Source organism: Papaver somniferum, chromosome 7, assembly GCF_003573695.1.
Source record: "Papaver somniferum cultivar HN1 chromosome 7, ASM357369v1, whole genome shotgun sequence".
Lineage (NCBI taxonomy): Eukaryota > Viridiplantae > Streptophyta > Magnoliopsida > Ranunculales > Papaveraceae > Papaver > Papaver somniferum.
In genome coordinates, this window is record NC_039364.1 from 111,543,709 (window position 1) to 111,563,963 (window position 20,255).

Sequence of the window (20,255 nt, forward strand, 5' to 3'; positions counted from 1 at the left end):
AACCATAAGGGTATCTTCCTCGGCCTACCCCTTTTCTTTGGAACCGTCTCTTCAACGACTTGTGGTGTGGATACGGAATCCGTCATTTGTTCTTGACTTGATAACGGTACTTTCGTCGGCCTGCCCATTTTCTTTGAAACCGGCACTTCATCGACTTGTGGTGTGGATACGGAATTCCCCGTTTGTTGTTGACTTGTTGGCGGTTCCTTCCTCGGCCTACCCCTTTTCTTTGGAATCGGCTCCTCCGCGAGCCTTGCTTCCGAAATCTCACATGCGGTTAGATCTCGTTTCTTACTTTCCGCGAGTTCTTCTTCACGTTGAGTCATTTCTTTCAATTCTTTCGTTTGTTTTCTCCTTGTCGTTTTAGTTTGTGGTCTACCGGGCGGATCTCCCTTTGTTGGCTCTTCACTTTGTGCATCCATGGGCGTGTAATTAGCTTTAGTTGGCTCAGCAATACTTTTCGGCTAGCCGAGTTGCCACATGAATAATCTTGGTAGAATTGCTTTGCTTCAGGCGTATCCCATGGTGATTGTCCGGGAGTTTCCGAGGGGGGAGGGTGGAAAGATAATTGCTTCCAAAACGGATCAATAACCTCAATAGGTATCACTTCTTCATACTTCACAAGCATATGACGACATGAAAGCCCCAATGAAGACATGTCGGAACAAATACACAAATCACCCGGTTTCCCGTAGTCTCTCTCATTTTCCATTTCTCTAATCATACATTTTATTGCCCATTGCGAGATGTTGAATTCTATTCCTTGGAGCAAAGTACGATATCGATGATGTGATGTCATCCTCTCCATTGAGCTTTTCTCAAAAGTAATCTTGATCTTATGGATATCTTGTTTAAAGTATTGCTCAAAAGCCTCCGTGACCGTAATCACGTTTCCTTGGCCGGACTGGATGAGATCTTTAAATATTCCATGAGAAGACTCCTCTATACTAGTTGCTTCATTCCCGTAGTGTCTATACCGATTTGTCCATGCACGCACATATCTTTCCTTGAACTTAGCCAACACTTTATCCCGGCAGTACGAGACGGCACTTGGATACCCTGCATTATATTTGGCACTAAACATGTTCAACCTATTTTCATACATATCCTCGGTAAGAGACCAATAAACTTGCTCCCAATCCTTTAGAAATCCCAACCACCTTTTATGATTTTCATTGTGTTCTTTGTCCACTCGCTTTTTAATCTTTCCTCTTTCATCTTCTTCTTGTTCGGGTGATAGTTTCTTCTTGAGAACATCTTCCTCTAGTTGAGCAATCATTCTTTTCTTAATCTCCGCCTTGGAGGGATCAAACAAAGCATGACAATGTTTTGTAACATTTTTACCTATATGATACGTACATAGGAAATTTTTTGCATCCGGGAAGACATCGGATATTGCATTCATTAACCCGTCATCTTGATCGGTTATGAAGACCCTAGGAAGTTTATTTTCTGTGAACAATAGTTTCAGTTTTCGTAATGCCAAATGATAATTGTAATCCCTCTCGTTTCCATTAAACACCAAGCCAATGTAAATGTAACCTTGTCCGATGTTTGCCCCACGATGTTGAACAACAATATGTTGTATTTGTTTGTCTTGTAGGTGCAATCCATCATAAGAACACCGCAACATGTATGAGCCAATTGTGAGAGCAAAGGATGCGCAATGAATATTTGAAGTGGCTTGTTGTCCGGGCCTCTTTTAATGATACGCGTGTAGTTGTGATCCCAAGCTATCTTCTCAAATTCTTGCATGACGGTCCTCCCTTCCCATTCCACCCTTCTAATGGTTGCTTGTGCGCTATAGATTGTACTTAGAGAAGAAACATTTGTCTTATCATTTTCCTTGAAGCCTATGAGAATCACTCGTGGTCTGATACATGCTTTGGTCATTCTCTTTACATCATCGAATTCATGAGGTTTTAGCTTCGAAACTAGGGAGTGACCCTCAAAATCTTTCGGATCCCGGTGGTTATGACAGCCAAACCACACCGTACAATCCCATTACTTTTCTTCCTTTTCTCCGTCTCTTAAATAGAATACAAGCTTAAAGGGGCAATCATCCTTCCTCGTATTAGTCTTGTATACCCTATTATTCTTCTTTGGATATACATAACCCTTTCTCTTATGGCTATGCTTCTTGTATTTCCCACTTCGTTCGCAAACCATCTCAAAATGTTTATCTGAACGTTCGGTATTCCTCACCAGCACATACATGTGTTTAAGAGCCGTCTTTTTTGCCCAAGCAATTGCTTCCTATCGAGATTTTATTCCCTACATGAGGACAACAATGAAAACTTATAAGGTTGATTACAAGAAATCACCACGTAAAGTTATAAAAACTAGATGAAAAGTATTGTTTGGTACCATACCGGAGGTATTTTATAGTATTCGGACGTATCCGGACCAAGCGGTTTGGAGTTTTTTGGATCAATGTACGTCACAATCTAAGAAATGAATGAAAATAAAAATGAATTAGTTCAAAAAAACATTTAAATTACTATGCCGGGTACTAGTTCCGACATGCTCGACGACAGTTCCATCAAAATAACCAATGCCGGAAAATTGTTCCGGCATTCTATAATAATGTTCCGGCATTTCGGAACTTGACCGGCGTTGTTGTTTTAAGAATGTTCATGCCAGAATAGATGATACTGGCTTTCCCTAAAACCTTCAAACCAAGCCGGCACTTCATTCCGGCATCGAGATAAACATAAAAACCACGCCAGAAATTTGTTCCGGCGTGCTCGATAATTCATGTGCCAAGCCGGTATTTATGTTCAAAATTCTATGTTTCCTGGATGTTTGACTCTCGGTTCCGGCATTCCAAAAATGAAAGTTTCAAAGCCGGAACCTTGTTCCGGCATAGACATTAACATATAAACCACGCCGGAAATTAGATCTGGCGTGCTCGATAATTCATGTTCTACACGGGTATTTATGTTCAAAATACTTAGACTCCTGGATGTTTTTATTTTGGTTCCGACATTGTAAAATGGAAGCGAACCATGCCGGAAGGAAGATTCCATGGAATATTCGGTGGTAGGTAAAAAGTTTTACTGAGTACCGGCGTGGATCTTTGGGTTGAATACCACGCCGGCACCTGTTTAAAAATGGGGGATATCTACTTCCAGCATACACGTAGTATGAATACCACGCCGGAAATAAGTATTCCGGCGTGGTATTCATACTACGTGTATGCCGGAACCAAGCTTTTTCATAGAAAGAATGGCGCTTTCAAAAAAAAAATAATCAAAGTTTCGACCTCTTAGCAGCATTACCTGTGTGTTGGAGTTGCTTGTATGTTGAACATGTTTACTTTCTTGTGTAGGTTCTTCAAAAAACTCTTCATGCTCACAAAAATCATGATCCAAGGGTGTTGGTTCATCATAGAAGTCCAATTTTGAGTTGTTATCATTAACCGAAGATTGACAATATGATTCTTGTTGTAGTTGAGCTAAAGATTCAGCAGCTGCAATTCTCTCCTCACAATCATCTTCCATTTTACTCAAAAAAGTATTTCCCTCAAATTCTACTCTCACCTTACTAACACAAAATCAAATAAAAATACACACTAACTTATCCCTCAAATACTTAAGAATTTACTAATTATTATTAACCACTAAACGTGATTAGTGAGGGTTAAATTAGGAATTAAAAAACTAATTACATAAGGGGTGACCTAGCTTTAATATTTGGGTCCCTATTTTGTCACGTAGCTATATCCCCAATTAGTTTTGATGTCCCCGAATTGTGGGTTCAATATAAACATGTATATCAAGTATGTATTTCTTATACTAACAATAATCAATTAAAAGGTTAAATTTAGAAATATCCCCTTGTTAAATGGTACCTTATAAGCCATTTATGAATGGTTAGTAGGCAGGTGTTGACGGAGTTTTGGATCACAACCACATTTAACGCTTTACTAAAGAGAGGCTTGTGCCATACTAACTTCTACTACCTCCGTCCATAATTAGATGACCTAGTTAAAATTTACTAGTAAATTTAGAAATGATTTATCTCTCAAACTATACAACGGATTTTCGTAAACTTTGTATCATTGGAAAGCATTTTAAAATACCTACCTAATGAATATAAATATGACTATCAAATTTTACATATTTCTTATAATAATACTAATCTATTACTCCACTTATTTATGGTATAGATCATCTAATTAGGGCGGACGGAGTATATTGGATTGCTTTAAATGTTGCTTTACTTTGAATAGTTGAATTCTTTTGCTTAAATGGGTTTGTGTTCGGTGTAAAATAAAAGATTCCAAATAATGAAAGTTGGGAAAAAAAAATGTGTTCTTATTCCTTATCATTATTATAAAATGTATATTTGATTGAATAGGGATTAAGAAACTAACAAACAAATCATTAGAGTTTGTCCAGTGTTAAGATTTAACTGGGATTCGGCGGCTCAAGTATACACGACTTTGCGCGGGCGGGACCATTCGAAGTACATTTGACATCTCCAGTGCTCTCTAGGTTGAGGGTTAAAGATCAAGTTATGGAGATTAATATTTCAAATACTTTCAGTGATGTATTTCAATTACCAGAGTCAAATGAAGAAATATGTGCTTCTATTATGGTATTTTCCTTAGAATTAACTTAATGTATGAGGATACAGTTTATTGACATTAAAAGGAAAAAATAATTGTACGTACGGTTGAGATACAGTTTATTGCAGCGTCGTATATTTTTTCATATGGAGAAAGTTATTATTTGCCGACTTATAATGAACGTGCACTCCACTTTTCACATATTATGTTGAGAATGCACAAAGGAGTTCTTCCGTTTGAAATATTTTATGCACTTCAATTATGGGCATGCTTAGGGTGGTGGTGCACGTTGTTAAATTTAAGACGCTCTCGAAAATTTGTTGGCAAGTAGTGCATAAATGTGTCTATGCATCAAAAATGCAAAAAGATCTCTAAGATTATTTTTCTTGTAAAGATGGTTTAATGGATGAAATTTGTCTGGAATCAAAAAGTCAAGAAATGGTTATTGATGTCTATGTTAACAGAAATCATGAAAAATATATCTGATTACCTACTGTTCGAGATATTTGAGAAGCACTATCTAAAACTTTTTATGATGGAGATGATGAACTACAAGTATTTACTCTGAATCAACGAGTGTTTATAAATGATTCATAATTAATCTAATTAAATCATAATGTTAACGACTTAATTAGTTAGTTTCTTCCTTATACGAGACTAACTCAATCAAAACAAGAAACTTATGTTTTCTATTCGGTTGACATTTTGTAGGATGCGGTATGTTATTGTGAGTGCAAGGATGACTAGCTAATATGGACTGCTTCGATGCATTTTCGAGGCAACTATTCAACTCCAAACATACCTACTGACTAACTCAACCATATTTCCCCTTTATAACTCCCAGCACAAAAAACAAATCCTACATTGAGGTTTCTATATATCCCGGGTTAATCTTAACATTGGTATGTTTTGTCTTTTGTAATTTGAATTCCTTCTTGCTTTTGTTTTTGATTTCAGATCGATCTCTACATCGTATTAAACACATATTGTTCATGATTCTATCACATATTGGATCATTTGGTAGTGTAAATTAGTACTTGAATATGACAAGTGCGGCTTTTCGAGCTTTTTGGAACAATCCTGTTGGTCCAAAAACTACTCATTTCTGGGGTCCTGTTTCAAACTCGAGTTTTTTCATTTCTGTATGTATTCACTTAATCTAAAGCAAATTCCAAGTTGAACTAAGTATTACTGATCAGTTAGTTAGTTGGTTGGATTGCTAATCGATGATTCTTGTACTTTAATCTGCTTGAAGGGGATGATCGATACACAAAAACCTCCCGAAATGATATCTGGCAACGTGACCGGAGGTTAGTTCTTGCCTGATCTTTTCCTAATGAGTCCTGCCTACCAGACCGGCCGAGGGAGTAAACCGAGAGGGAAAGCGAACGAGAGCTCAGGCTTAGTTTCTAGACCATATCAATGAGTCCTGGCATCTGAGCTCAGGATGTCATTCTCTTCTCTTATGCTTTTCTTTGTAAACCAATTGCAAAAGCAGGATTAGGCTTTAGAGACACTGATAAGGCCAATCTTGCGATGCTCTCTAAGGTGGCTTGGAGATTTTTAGATGAACCCAATGCTAAGTGGGCTAATCTTAAATCCAAGTATTTTCCTAAATGTTATGCATTCAATGTAAAGTCAACCAAAACGGGTTCGTGAATTTGGACGTGTGTTAGGAAAGGCCTTAATCTGGTCAGACAAAATTCTATTTGGGAGGTGGGAGATGGATGTTCTATTGATATTAGAAAGTACTGGTGGATTCTTGGTCTTGAGGTAACAATTGCTGATCTTTGTCCTAATTTTGATTATGATGTTATTTTGGTCTCGGATTTGATTGATGAATTTTCTTTATCCTGAAATGTTAGTTTCATTAAAAGTATTTTCCCACCAGAGGTGGCTAAAAAAATTCTTAATATTAGACTCCTTTGTTCACAACATGGAGTTTTATATAAGGACAAATTAAGATGGAAATTTGAAAAGAATGGTAATTTCTCTGTTAAAAGTATGTCTGCTAAACTGTTAGAACATAGGAGTATTGTTTCTAACAATGTTTATACGAAAAAAATTTGGAAAGAAATTTGGAATCTTGACATTTCTCAAAGGATTAAGCTTTTCCTGTGGAAATGCTTAAGCAATACTCTGCCAACTAGGCAAATTTTGTCGTCAAGATTGAGGGAGAGGATTTTGATTCCTCTTGTCCGTTTTGTGGATCTGATGTGGAGTCCTTGACTCATTTATTCTTTGAATGTTTTTACTCTAAATCTGTGGCGCTTCCTCCGGGGCATAATGTTGCGAATGTTTACAATAATGATTCTTTTTTAGATCGTTATAAGGAATGGTCTAAGGATGATGGTAGTTTGTCCTTAGAAATAGCAGCGACAAAAGCTTGGTTCATATGGAAAGAGAGATGTGATAGGGTGTTCTCCAATAAAACTAGTTCTAGTATAAGTTTGTCTATTCAAATTCAGCGGCATATTCAGTTCTGTACTCCTAGTACGACTGTCATTAGTGCGAGTGATTCTATGATTATTCCAAGAGTTCTGTTTCCTTTGCCTAATAGACAATGGGTGAAACCTTTAGGAGAAACTACTAAGATAAATAGGGATGGGGCTTGGATATCTAGTGATACAAATGCTGGGTATGGGGTGGTTATTCGAAATGCTGCAGGATTTCAAGGAGCAAGAGGAGGAAATTGTCTGACTGGATCGGATAAAGAGGCAGAATCAGTAGCTGTTTTTGAAGCTGCAAAATGGGCGCGAGAGAAGGAATTGGCAAACTTTTCTTTAGAAGGGGACTGCAAAAATGTGATGGACTACCTGAATGGGAAGAACTCAACGGTCTCTTGGAAGGTTCAAAGACTTTTAGATGAGGTTAAAAGGTTGATGGCTGAAGTTACAAGTTTTTTGGGTTATCAGTTCATTCATAGGACGGGTAATACTTCGGCCGAGTTGCTTGAAAAAGAGGCTAGATCATCTAGTTTATCTCAACAAACATGGTCTCAAGCTCCAATGGTTATTAGGCAATCTCTTTCAGTTGAACAGGCTAATGTAATTACAAGGGAATCGTCTGTTGTTGTTTCTTTAAATTCCACAGCTGAAAATGTTTGTAACTTAAACACTTCGAGTTAAGTTTGAATGAATTTTTCTGTTTCCCAAAAAGAAAAAAAATCTTCATTTGGCGGCATTTTTTCTCTTCCACATTGATTAAATTAATTATACACTAAATGTTTATCAATTTTGCAAGCAAACAGCATTATGTGTGGCATCAATGTTGCTGATGAGGTTTGTGAAAAAGCGGGGGTCTAACAACATCACCCAATATTTCGATTAGCAATCTGTATGGACTAACTCCGAAATACTTTGCTAGAGAATCAACTAGACAGTCGGACTCAATCTAGAATAAAGTATCTCAAGGAGTTAATATCTCTCACTTGTTTTGATTAATACTCAAGCTAAAACAATAGTGAGTCTTTATAATCAAACACAAGGAATAACTTGGACGGTATCAAAAACCAATATCCAAGTGTTAATCAATGAAATCAACAATCACAAGATTGGATCTCTAATTGATTAAGCTTTAATGCACAACCTGTATTATTTCAATTATATAAAATATAATGCGGAAAAAAAATAACACAGACACCGGAGATTTCGTTAACGAGGAAACCTCAAATGCAGAAAAACCTCGGGACCTAGTCCAGATTAGATACACACTGTATTAAGCAGCTACAGACACTAGCCTACTACCAATTAACTTCGGACTGGACTATAGTTGAACCCCTATCAGTCTCCCACTGATACAAGGTACAGTTGCACCTCTACGCCTCTGATCCCAGCAAGATACTACGTACTTGATTCCCTTTGCTGATCTCACCCACAACAAAGAGTTGCTACGACCCAAAATCGCAAGCTTTGATAATAAACAAATCTGTCTCACACAGAAAAGTCTATCAAAAGGATAAATCTGTCTCTCACAGATAAACCCTAGGTTTTGTTCCGTTTTCTGATAATAACCAAGGTAATCAGGAACCAATCAATCAATCCGGTCTCATATTCCCGAAGAACAGCCTAGATCAATTGATTACTGGTGGGCCCGGAGATGTGTGAAAATTTAAGCGCAATAAAAACGCGGGCCTACAGTAATACCGCAAGTGCACGGTCGTCAGTTGTAGCTCGTGCAAGTACGGGTCGATCCACAGAGACTGGGTGTGTTTGGAGTTTCTAGCTATTTTGGGCTCTAAAATTGCTATTGGGCTTTAGGTATCAAAGGGTTGTGGTACCAATGGGTTATGAATACCCTTTGGAACTGTTGAGCTTTGAACACCCTTTGAGTAACTTGGGCGTAATGGGTTTGTTTGTAATGATGAAATGCTTTAGGCCTTGGGCCTTTGAATGATTTTGGAATGAACTGTGAACTTGGGCTCAACAGTTCAATTGTGAACTGGGCTTGGGTTTTTGAGCCTGGCAGTGAACTAGGCTTTTGAGCTTTAAACAGATTACAATGGGCTTTTGTAAAACAAGGTAATGAATGCAGTAACAAGAACAGGAGAATCAAATGAGAAGAAAGAGCAAATAGTGGCAGTGAAGCTGTGATATTTACAAAGCAATGAAGATGGTAGTGAAATAATGAGACAATGGATGATAAAACAATAAACACAAGAAAACAGATACAAATACAAAACACAAAACAGGTGACAGTCGCAGTGGAGAGTGATAGTGAAGAAAAGCAAAGGAAATGGTGAAAATGGCAGTGAGGATGGCAATGGAAATGAAGCAAATAGAAAGACCAAGGCAGTGAGCCAAGGGCAGGGATGTGAAGAAATAACAAAACAGTTAAGTTGCAAGTGACTGTGAAAACAAATTGTGGGTTAAGCTAAGGCTTTGAATCCACCCTTGTGACCTATCCAGATAATGTAATTCTAGGATGAATCCCTAATGGAACTAAGTGACAGTTAAGGCCAACTTAAGATCCTAAGCATACAAAAAGGGAATAGCAAGATAATCAGCTTGCTCAACTGATGTGCTCCTAGTATTGACTGTCTTTTGACAGTACAATCAATCACAAGCACTAGTGAGCACTGATTTCTCCCATTGCTCAATCAATTCAGTGAACTAAGGCTTCTAACCTAACATTCCACTACCTAACAGTCCACTAAAGCTTCATATGAGCCTCAGCAAGGTGACAAACTAAAACATGGTAAAACTGAAATTAAAAGAAAACAACAACAATAACCTCACAGTAACAGTTAACAATGGATAAAACAAGAGCAAAAAATGGAATTTGTTTACAGAACTCACAGTTCTGGACACACTGGCTAATCCAGGCATACCCAACAACACTACAGTCCCTTCTATTTATACCCACAGACCCAATTTGGGTTTTCCCCCAAATTACAAAATTAGGGTTCTTTAATAAATTCCCCCAAATCAGAAAATTTAGGGTTTGGTAATTCTTACCCATATTGATGTGATTTGACGAGTTTTTCTTCGACCCATTCTTCTCCTTGGTCCTCTGTTCCATTCCCATGCTTCTATTTCTTCTCTAGCCCTAGCTATTGTACCAATTTCTTTCCTAGGGTTTTCTGAGAAAGAAAATAAAAGAAATTGGTAGGATAGATGGCTAGAAGATGGGGGGAATTATTATAGTGGAGTTGGTGGTGGTGTACGGTGTGAAGGAGTGGCGTTTGGTGGTACGGCAGTGGTGGTGGCGGACATGGTGTCTGTACACGGACAGGAAGGGGGAAGAAGAAGGGAAGAGAAGAAGAAGTGAATGAGAAAACTCTCGATGGGCTTTAGGGTATAGGATATTTCGCTGTGGAGCAGGTACATCGGAGTTGATGATCAGCGGCGATGAGCGTTGGATGTAAAGAAGGAGGATTGATCCAACGGCTATATGGAAGCGTATGTGGAGAAACCGTTGGATTCTGAAGTATAACGAAATTAACGGCACCAGATGGAGTTAGGTGTTGTAGTGTTAAGCGGAAGTATCGAGGTTTGATGCGCAGGCAAAGAAGCGACCGTAGGATGCATATGCGATCCAATCTGACGGTCGGGAATGGAGGCGGGTATGGATATAGAAAATGGGTTTGGGTAAGGGTTTTGGGCCTTGGGTATGCCAAGCCCATATCTTATTTAAGAACAATTCTTCCTTCTTGAGCCCATTCCTAGCTTTTTTGACGTGCGCTCCATTCTTTGCGGCTTCCTTGAGTAATTCTTCCCGGCTTTTCACTACTTTTCTGCTCTTTTCGCTCCGCGACTCATCCGAACTTCGTTTATTACCTAAAAATGCAAAATTAAGTAAGAAAAATATTTATTCTTGAAAACAATGAAAATACAGAATATGGGATAAAATGTAGAATTAATGCACAAAAGATGAGTTAAATGCCAAGAAAAATATATAAAAATATGCACTTTTTAGCACTCATCAATTACCTCTCAACAATCCTTCTTGAATACACAAGAGGATTATCAAGGAATTACGAAAAGTGAGACGAAGATGTTCGTGACTTCTTTATCTTACCTATCGGAGAAACAAGTTCTCAAGCCAATCAAATCGATTGTACTCGTACGATAGAAAAGTAAGATCAGATCACACAACTACGATAAAAGTAGTATCGGTCTGGCTTCACAATCCCAATGAAGTCTTTAAGTCGTTAACCCGAATTTGAAGAAGAAACTCAATGATTAATGGAGATCGACTCTAGCGAGCGCACTAGTATCACACAGACGTGTGGGGATTAAGTTTTGCTCTAGCTAGATATCTCCTATATATAGCCTTTCAAATCAGGGTTTTTGCTTAGATATTAAGCAAACTCTATTCACCGTTAGATGAGACCTGATTTTAGATTCAAGCTAATATTTCTCAACCGTTAGATCGAAAAACAAAGCTTGTCAAACACACTTGTTGTGAACGTTTTCCAGGTTCGTGAAAACCGGCCCAAACGTGTACACTTATGTTGGTTCAACATAGTAACCAAAAGGCAACCATATGAGCTTCTCATATTGACCTGGTTCCTCATTCATCATAACTAGTTCACTTGCCTTCAAACGAACTAGTTAGAGAGTCATTCAATTGCTATGAGATCTTATGTAACTACACAAGACACAATTGAAGTAAGATGATTCGATTCAATTGAATCGGATCAATGAACATTATAGCCACGGTTTGCATTAAGCATTCCTTAGTAATTTAATGTTTATGTTCAGAGCACATATTTAGATCATAACCTCTTAAGTTCACAAACAAGTTCGCGGACTTAAGCATCAGTTTGAGTTTTCCAAAACTCAGTAGAAAATCTCGGGAAGAGAAGTTTCGCCAGTTCGTGGACTGAGTTCGCGGACTTAACAGCAAACGAGTTATTTGGAAATCCCAGCAGAAATTTTCGATTTGAAAACTTCCTCAGTTCGCGGACTAAGTCTGCGGACTGGGTTCGCGGACTTGGCAAGCCAATTCCACAATCCTACCGATTTGTCTTGCTCAACAAAGTTCAAAGAGCTTCGGTTCAAGGAATACATGGTTATGTAATCTAAACTCTCATTTCAATCATTGAGACATTCTCAGAGAACGCTATCCCAACCGTTATTCACAGATCGTCTTCACGTCAGAGCAATTCTCAACTTAGTGATTGAAAGATGAATATAAACCTGATCAAAGCAAGATGCTTTACCAACACATGAATTTCGAGAAAAAGATAAGCATTGAATACTCAGATCGAAATATCAAATGTGTTTGATCTAGTCTATATAGCATACGACTTTTGTCTCATAAAAAGTAGGAGATAGAATAGATAGACTTTTGAGTGATAGATAAGTTCAAGTCTTCACATACCTTTTTGTTGATGAAGTTCCACGGTTCCTTGTGCATATCTTCGTTGTTGTCGTTGAATCGCCATGAAGTCCTTGAGCTTAACTATACTTTTCCTATCCTAGTCTGAGACTTAGCTAATCAGATAGAAATCAAGACTTATAGTTTTGATCACTAACATTGACAAACATGCTTGATATAGCAACGCATGCGAGGTTGACCGAGCTATGCTCTAACAATCTCCCCCTTTGTCAATTTTAGTGACAAAACTATTAATACATATGGAATACAAAAAAGATAAATTTTAGTGGCTCCTATTCCATAGTCTAATCTTCAACGTTCCTTGAAATCTTCGTCCTTCCAAGTACTCCGATGATCCCAAAGGTTGTAAGTTTAGCATCACCGTTGTTGAAGATCCATAACATAAATAATGAGAGAAATCGAGATTCTCGATCATTATTAAACAGTGTCATACTACTATTATGAATATCAAAGTCCAATTGCATCACGACTTTAACAATAATACTATGGTGATATGTATCACTCCTCCTTAGTCGATACTCTATCTCGATCATGGAAACCACTCCCCCTTACACAATGATCCGAAAACCATATGTATTATGTAGTGTGAACTACAATATTTCTCCCACTTTTTGTCAATAAAATTGGCAAAGGTAAAGAGCGGGTTCATAATGAAATTTCCACGAGAGACATTTCATAACCAAAAGAGAAGACACACATCTATTTAATTTAGATGCAATCTTATAGCCGAAGCTATCAGCATTCATTAAGGAGTTTTAAGATACAAGATAACCCCTATAAAGTTCCACAGCCGCACTCCCCGCAAGATATTACCATTAAGCACAAGTTCAAAAGAACTCTCCCCCATTTGATGTCGTTTCCAAGAGAACAACATAAGCGACCTTAATTTCAAAAGAAAGGAAGGATTTATTTGGACACCAAAAATCAAAAAGATGATCTTTTATATCCAAAACTCAACCAAGTTAACCACAAGTAAGCCCATGATTAACTCAATTAGAATACGCAATTAAATCAAAACCACAAAACTGATCAATTTAATTGAAAGTGCTCAACATAAGTAAACTCACGGAGCAACGAGTTACGACTAAGTTAATCATACGGAGATAACCAACTTAACCGTTCATATAATCAACATAAGGAGAACCTCACGGAATATATGCTTGACTACTATAACCACAAGAGATCATGATTACAATAGTCTTTCAAATACTCAACACAGGAAGTTGTGGAATATTTGAAAACTCAACTAGATTAATTACAAGAGAACCTATAATTAATCTAATCGGAATACGAACAATCAAACTAATTACCGAAGTAATCAATTTAATTATTTTGGGCTCAACACAAGAGAACTTATGGAACCCCGATTAAGTTATCAAAGAGATGACAACCGAACATCTACTCAACATAAGTAAGAAGAAAAGAAGACTTATGGAGTACAAAACTAAATAATCAAACGAGTCGATTAATTTAGTTTCATATGCTCAACGTTTAGCATCTCATGGAACAACCAACAAAGCCAAGATTAATCAACTTAGTTGTAAGGTGCTCAACATAAGACACATAACGGAACCTTCACGGTTTTTCATAAGAAAGATCAATCAAGACCAAAACCGTGGATACACAAGGATCAATTATATCTTTGCATCACAAAGTGACATAATAGACTTTATGCTGTCAAAACAAACGATCACATCCTTTTTCCATCAAATATAGGCTTAACGTTTGTAAATGTCAAAAGTCGATTCGTCCTTAAACCCATACGAATATTGATCATAAACGACTTTACTTTTGACAGCAATATGGGACCTTCAAGTTCACGCACGCAAACAATACATATCCCATAAACAATATTGCAATATATGAAACCAGTAAAATACTGCAATAAAAATCATCCTCACAATATTTTTAGAATTTTAACCAAAAACCCAAAAAATAACGAAAGAGAATGAAACAAAAGATAGCTATGTGTAGTCACAATCTTCGCTATCAAGGCACTAGTTATTCTTCCAACTAATCCAAAAAGAAGACTTCCTATGTTTTAATGTCTTTGAGAAATTCAGCATCATTCCCAAACTCCTTATCGTCAACAGCCATTGGAACATATGGTTCGCATAGATAGGAGTTAATATCAACGAACTGTCTTGGCTGATTATATCGAACCAGGGCTCTCTAAATCTCTAACGACTTTGAAACAAACGCCTTTATTTCACGAATCTCCCTTCTTACTTCCTTTAACTCATCAAGAACATCAGAATACTTCTGAGAGTTAGAAGATACAGCCTTTGCCTTTCTTGTTCTTTTTCTTTCAAAGGCCTAGACACATGAGATTTTCCTTTTTCCTTGATTGAGGGATTCACAATCATATTGACATCTTTTCTCTCCGTAGACACAATCTTAGAGAACAGTTATAACCAACTGATTTTTGTGGATGGAATTCACAATCTCATAAAGCAGTCTTGAGATATAAAGAATGTCACAAAGAAAAAGGAATGTAGGGTTCGAAACCTAAAAACAGGTTCGTGGTCGTTCAAATCTAAACCCTATAAAGAGTAGAATTGTCGATAATAACCCTTGATAGACAGAAAACAGGAAACCTAAGAAAACACCCTTTCCTAAAGCCTGTGCGTTCATGATCTTGTCTCTTTTGAACAGGCACATGAGACAAGATTTCCCAATCAACACAATTAATTTGTGCTTTGGTGAACAACAATTTTCCCACCATTTTCCTCAGGAGAGGAATCCACAAACTTCTGTCTATCAAAACGATTTGACCATACTTTCTTCTCAAATGGTCTTGCTTTGGAAACTGGCTTCTTAAACGAAGATAAAATCTTACATACCTCAGCAGTCTTCTGAGCGAGTTTAAGTTTTCTTGCTAAATGATTAGCTCTTCGTTGAAGCTTGTTGGCGTGCCTCACTTGATGTTTATACTTGTAACACCTTGATAGTTCGTATCCCTTCATCGAACAAAACGAGCACGTCAAACTAGGATAACATTCATGCATCCGTGGTGCGACAACAACTAAACACATAGTTGATCCCGAATTATCACAAACAGAGTTTCTAAGGGATGGGTTAATCGAATCTTCCAGCTTGATTGGGACTTCTTCTTTTCCGAACCCATCGAGGTTGATATATGTATTGCTGCAAGTATCAAATTCGATGTTTTCACAATGAAGTCCTACACTTGATTTCATGTCTTCATCAGAATCGTATGTATCAGACATCTCATCAAGTGTCACAGCTAGACCTTTGTTCCCAGTGTATTATCTACGATTTGGGCATTCGTTAGCGAAATGGCCAAAACCCTTACACTTAAATCACTGAGGCATGTCCTCGTCAGCGTCCCTGTTTTTAGGAGGCACACGACCGTGAGGTTTGTTTGATGACCTAGGTTTGTCTCTTGAGAACCGTTTACTTCTCTTCAATAGAAGATCCCTAAACTGTCTTGTGATCAAGGAGACTGATTTATCAAGATCTTCATCTGAAAAATCATCCTCAGACTGATCATCATCAGAGACATGAACACCCTTACTTTTGGCCAGTAATTTAGTGTTCTTCTGTGCTTTAAAGGCAACATCCTTTCCGACTTTGGATGTATGCTCATGGTCAAAGATCTTAAGCTTTCCAACCAAGGTATTTCTGGAAAGAGTATCAAGGTTATTTCCTTCAACGATGGCATGCTTCTTAGACTCGTATCTAGATGGCAGCGATCTGAGAATTTTCATCACAATGTCCTTTTCAGGAATAGTCTTACCTAATGCAAAAGATGCATTAACAATTTCAGACACTTTGTGATTAAACTCATCAAATTTTTCTTCATCTGCCATACGAAGGTTCTCCCAATCGTAATTAAGGTTTTGAAGCCTAGCTTCCTTTTCATTGGAGTTTCCTTCAAATACGGTTTCTAAGATATCCCAAGCATCTTTCGACCTAGTGCAAGTAGACACATGGTATTGAATATTTGGGGCAATGGCATGTATGATAGCATTCAACCCTTCATAATTCTGCTTTGAATCAAGAATCTCGGCAGCATTATATAAACCTATGTCTTTGGGAACGGTTCCTTCTCCAGCTGCAACAACGGGTGCTTCATAGCCATTTACTACATATACCCATGATTGAAAATCACGCGATTGAAGAAAAGCTCACATAGAAATTTTCCACCATAAGTAATTGGAGCCATCGAAGACTGGTGGTACGTTTACAGAGATAGCAATTCTGTCCATAGAGTCAGATCGCTATAAACACGGATTTGTTAGGTCTTAAACGTGTTTGCCTGCTCTGATACCAATTGAAAAAGCGGGGGTCTAACAACACCACCCAATATTCAATTAGAAATCTGTATGGATTAACTCCGAAATACTTTGCTAGAGAATCAACTACACAGTCAGAATCAATCTAGAATAAAGTATCTCAAGGAGTTAATATCTCTCACTTGTTTTGATTAATACTCAAGCTAAGACAATAACGAGTCTTTATAATCAAACACAAGGAATAACTTGGACGGTATCTGGTGGACCCGGGTAAGCGTATAAATTAAGCGAAATGAAAACGGGCCTACAGTAATACCGCAAGTGCACGGTCGTCAGTTGTAGCTCGTGCAAGTACGGGTCGATCCACAGAGACTGGGAGTGTTTGGAGTTTCTAGCTATTTGGGCTCTAAATTGCTATTGGGCTTCTAATTGTGCTTTGGGCTTAGTGGGTTTGTTTGTAACAATGAAATGGTTTTGGGCTTAGTGGGCTTTTGGATTGACTGTGAACTTATGGGCTTTTGGTCTTTAGAGTTGCACTGGGCTTTGGGCTAACAGTGAACTGAACTTGGGCTCAACAGTTCAACTGTGAATTGGGCTCAGTGTCTTTTGATGTGAACTGGGCTTTGGATTCAGTCAAGGATCTGGGCCTTTGGAAATGTAATGAATTTGGGTTCAAGTGAACTGAACTGAGCCTTATTGAACTGGTTTTAGAGCAGTAGCAACAAACAAGGCTGGGCCTGGCAGGAGCACAGCAAGGCTGGAGAAAAGAAGAGATGGCAGTGAAGCAAAGACAATGCAATAAATAAAATGTAAAGAAGCAAAGACAATGAAGTAAAGAAGACTAACAAAATAGCAAAGAAAACAAAACAAAGAACATCAATGACAGTGGAGGAAAACAAAAGTAACAAGGAAACAATGGAGGAAATGGAACAAACCAAGGCTGTTTTAGCCAAGGGCAGGAGTGTGGAGAAGGTGAAATGGTGAAGGTGAGCCTAGGCATACTACTAGAGTGGGAAGAGAACCAGCTTTCTCACAGTCACTAGTGAGCACTAGTTTCTCCCCACTGCTCAATCAATCCAATGCTTCACAGGCTTTAGCCTAACATTCACACAAAACAGTAAACAAGAGTGATGAAAGAACACTAGGATGTTGAATCCACCATTAACCTAGGGGATATTCTACTCACAGCTAAAATAGTTACCAAAGTACTAATTGTATGATTAAAGTACAACTAGTCTAAGGGCTTAACAACATTGGACAAGAGCTGCACATGATGAAGACTATCTTATTGATTCATGGTTTCATCTAGTCCTAGCATTTGAGGTTTAGAACATACATAACAAGAACATTACAGAACATGATACAAACATTACAGAAACATAACATAACAGGAATATGGGAGTGACAGCAAAGAACAAACATAACACAACAGTGGAGTTCATAACAGGAACAACACATAACAACATCACAGTGACATAAAATGGAGAAAATCAAAACATTAAAATGGATAAACAGTGAACAGCAAAATGAACATTTAACAGAACTAAGTTATGGACGCCGGCTATTCCAGGCATAAAACCTCACACACAAACCCACAGTTCCCTTTTATACCCAATACCCAATTTAGGGTTTATAGAAAAATACCCAAATTCAAACAGTGAAATTAGGTATATGATTTACCTAATTTTTGACAGTACAAATTGAACCCATAACTAATTCATTGCTTCTCCTAACAGAAATTAGGGTTTTCTATAAAAATCCCAAAAATTGAGAAATTAGGGTTCGTAAAATCTTACTTTGATGGCGCAATTTCTTCAATAAATCGCTGACCCATCCTTCCTCTAACTTCAATTCTCCTTCCCATGCCTTTTCTAGCTTCGATTGATAACATGCAATCATTCTCATCAATTCCACACGTCACTGAAATCGTGTGATGTTGATGAAGTTGATTGAAAGTTACCATGTGCGGTAGGTGGTGGTGATGATAAAGAAGGTGGTGTGGTTGTGGCAGAGTTGGTAGCAGGTGAGGTATGGTGGTGGTGGTAGGTCTGCAAATGAATGGGGGAGAAGAAGAAAGAAAGAGGAAAAGAATGGGTCGACAGTTTAGGGTATAGGGTATCCGTTTTTAGGGTGTTGAGCGGGATCATCAAAGTTAGATGTTGGCGAAGCTGAGACACTGGAATCGAAGCTGGTAGGTGAATCGGACGGCTCCGCCTGAAAAGGCTGGTAAAGACCGTCGGATGTCTTGATACAACGAAGTTAACGGCGAAGATCGAGGATAGGTGTTGAAGTGTTAAGCGGAAGTATCGAGATTTGATGCGCATGCAAAGAAGCGACCGTAGGATCTAAATGTGATATAATCTGAAGGCTTGGAATTTAGGTACTATGGTGTTTTCCTGGGACTTCAGATTTTGATGCACGATGAAGAAGCGACCATTGGATGATGAGATGGATCCAATCTAACGGCTGAGAATGGAGGCGGGTGTGGATATAGAAAATGGGTTTGGGTAAGGGTTTTGGGCCTTGGGTATGCCAAGCCCATATCTTCTTTAAGAACAATTCTTCCTTCTTGAGCCCATTCCTAGCTTTTTGATCTTGTGCGCACCATTCTTTGCGGCTTCCTTGCGTAATTCTTCCCGGCTTTTCACTACTTTTCTGCTCTTTTCGCTCCGCGACTCATCCGAACTTCATTTATTATCTAAAAATGCAAGATTAAGTAAGAAAAATATTTATTGTTGAAAACAATGAAAATACAGAATATGGGATAAAATGTAGAATTAATGCACAAAAGATGAGTTAAATGCCAAGAAAAATATATAAAAATATGCACTTTTTAGCACTCATCAAATACCCCCAAACCTGAATTTTACTTGTCCTCAAGTAAAACAAAACTAAGGAAATCCTACCTATACCACTGTCGCTGGTTTCTCGAATGCATTTAGCGTATGCACTAAGCCTTTTAAACCACTAAGTGTCCCTAGTGGACGAGTTAAGTCTCGTGAAGGTTTGCTTAGAACGTACCTACAAAGTTCTAGGTCAAAATATAAGCTCAGATTCCATCAAATGTGACATGTGCAAAACAGTTTAAGCTCACAGCAAAATGGAGATGTCAATCTAGCTATCAAAGGCACAATCCTAACACTGATAACAAAAAAAGACATGTGATAAGAGTGTAAAGTGTATCTACACATGTGTAAAGAAAGATCTGAAGTTATGACTACTAATCACCAAGAGATAGTTTCTCAGGCTAAGAACCAAGGTCGAAATCTAGCTAGCTGTCCGGACTTTACGAGAATTGTGAATGAGTTGGAGGTATTTCACAATTACTCGCGTTGTACATCAATGGCATACACCCTTCCTTGCTTATTACAATGAAACAACAAAATGACTATTTACCTGACTCTTATTTACATTGACTACTCTCTTTTATTTTTGGAACAAGAGATGATGGAATTGATAAATACTTGACTTTTTTGTATTTTTCTGATATTTTTTTCTGAATATATACATCGTTTTTTTTTTTTTTTTTTTTTTTTTTTTTTTTTTTTTTTTTTTTTTTTTTTTTTTTTTTTTTTTTT

General features: G+C 37.8%; 1 protein-coding gene across 1 annotated transcript in view; it reads left to right on the plus strand.

Annotated features, from left to right (window-relative positions):
- Positions 1–5,616: 5,616 nt before the first annotated feature.
- Positions 5,617–20,255, plus strand: part of LOC113293388 (mitochondrial pyruvate carrier 1-like) — a 22,830-nt gene continuing 8,191 nt past the window's right edge. The window contains exons 1-3 of the mRNA XM_026542043.1: positions 5,617–5,715; positions 5,829–5,883; positions 7,824–7,858. Of these exons, the coding sequence (XP_026397828.1) occupies positions 5,617–5,715; positions 5,829–5,883; positions 7,824–7,858 (189 nt within the window). The remainder of the gene's footprint in view (positions 5,716–5,828; positions 5,884–7,823; positions 7,859–20,255) is intronic.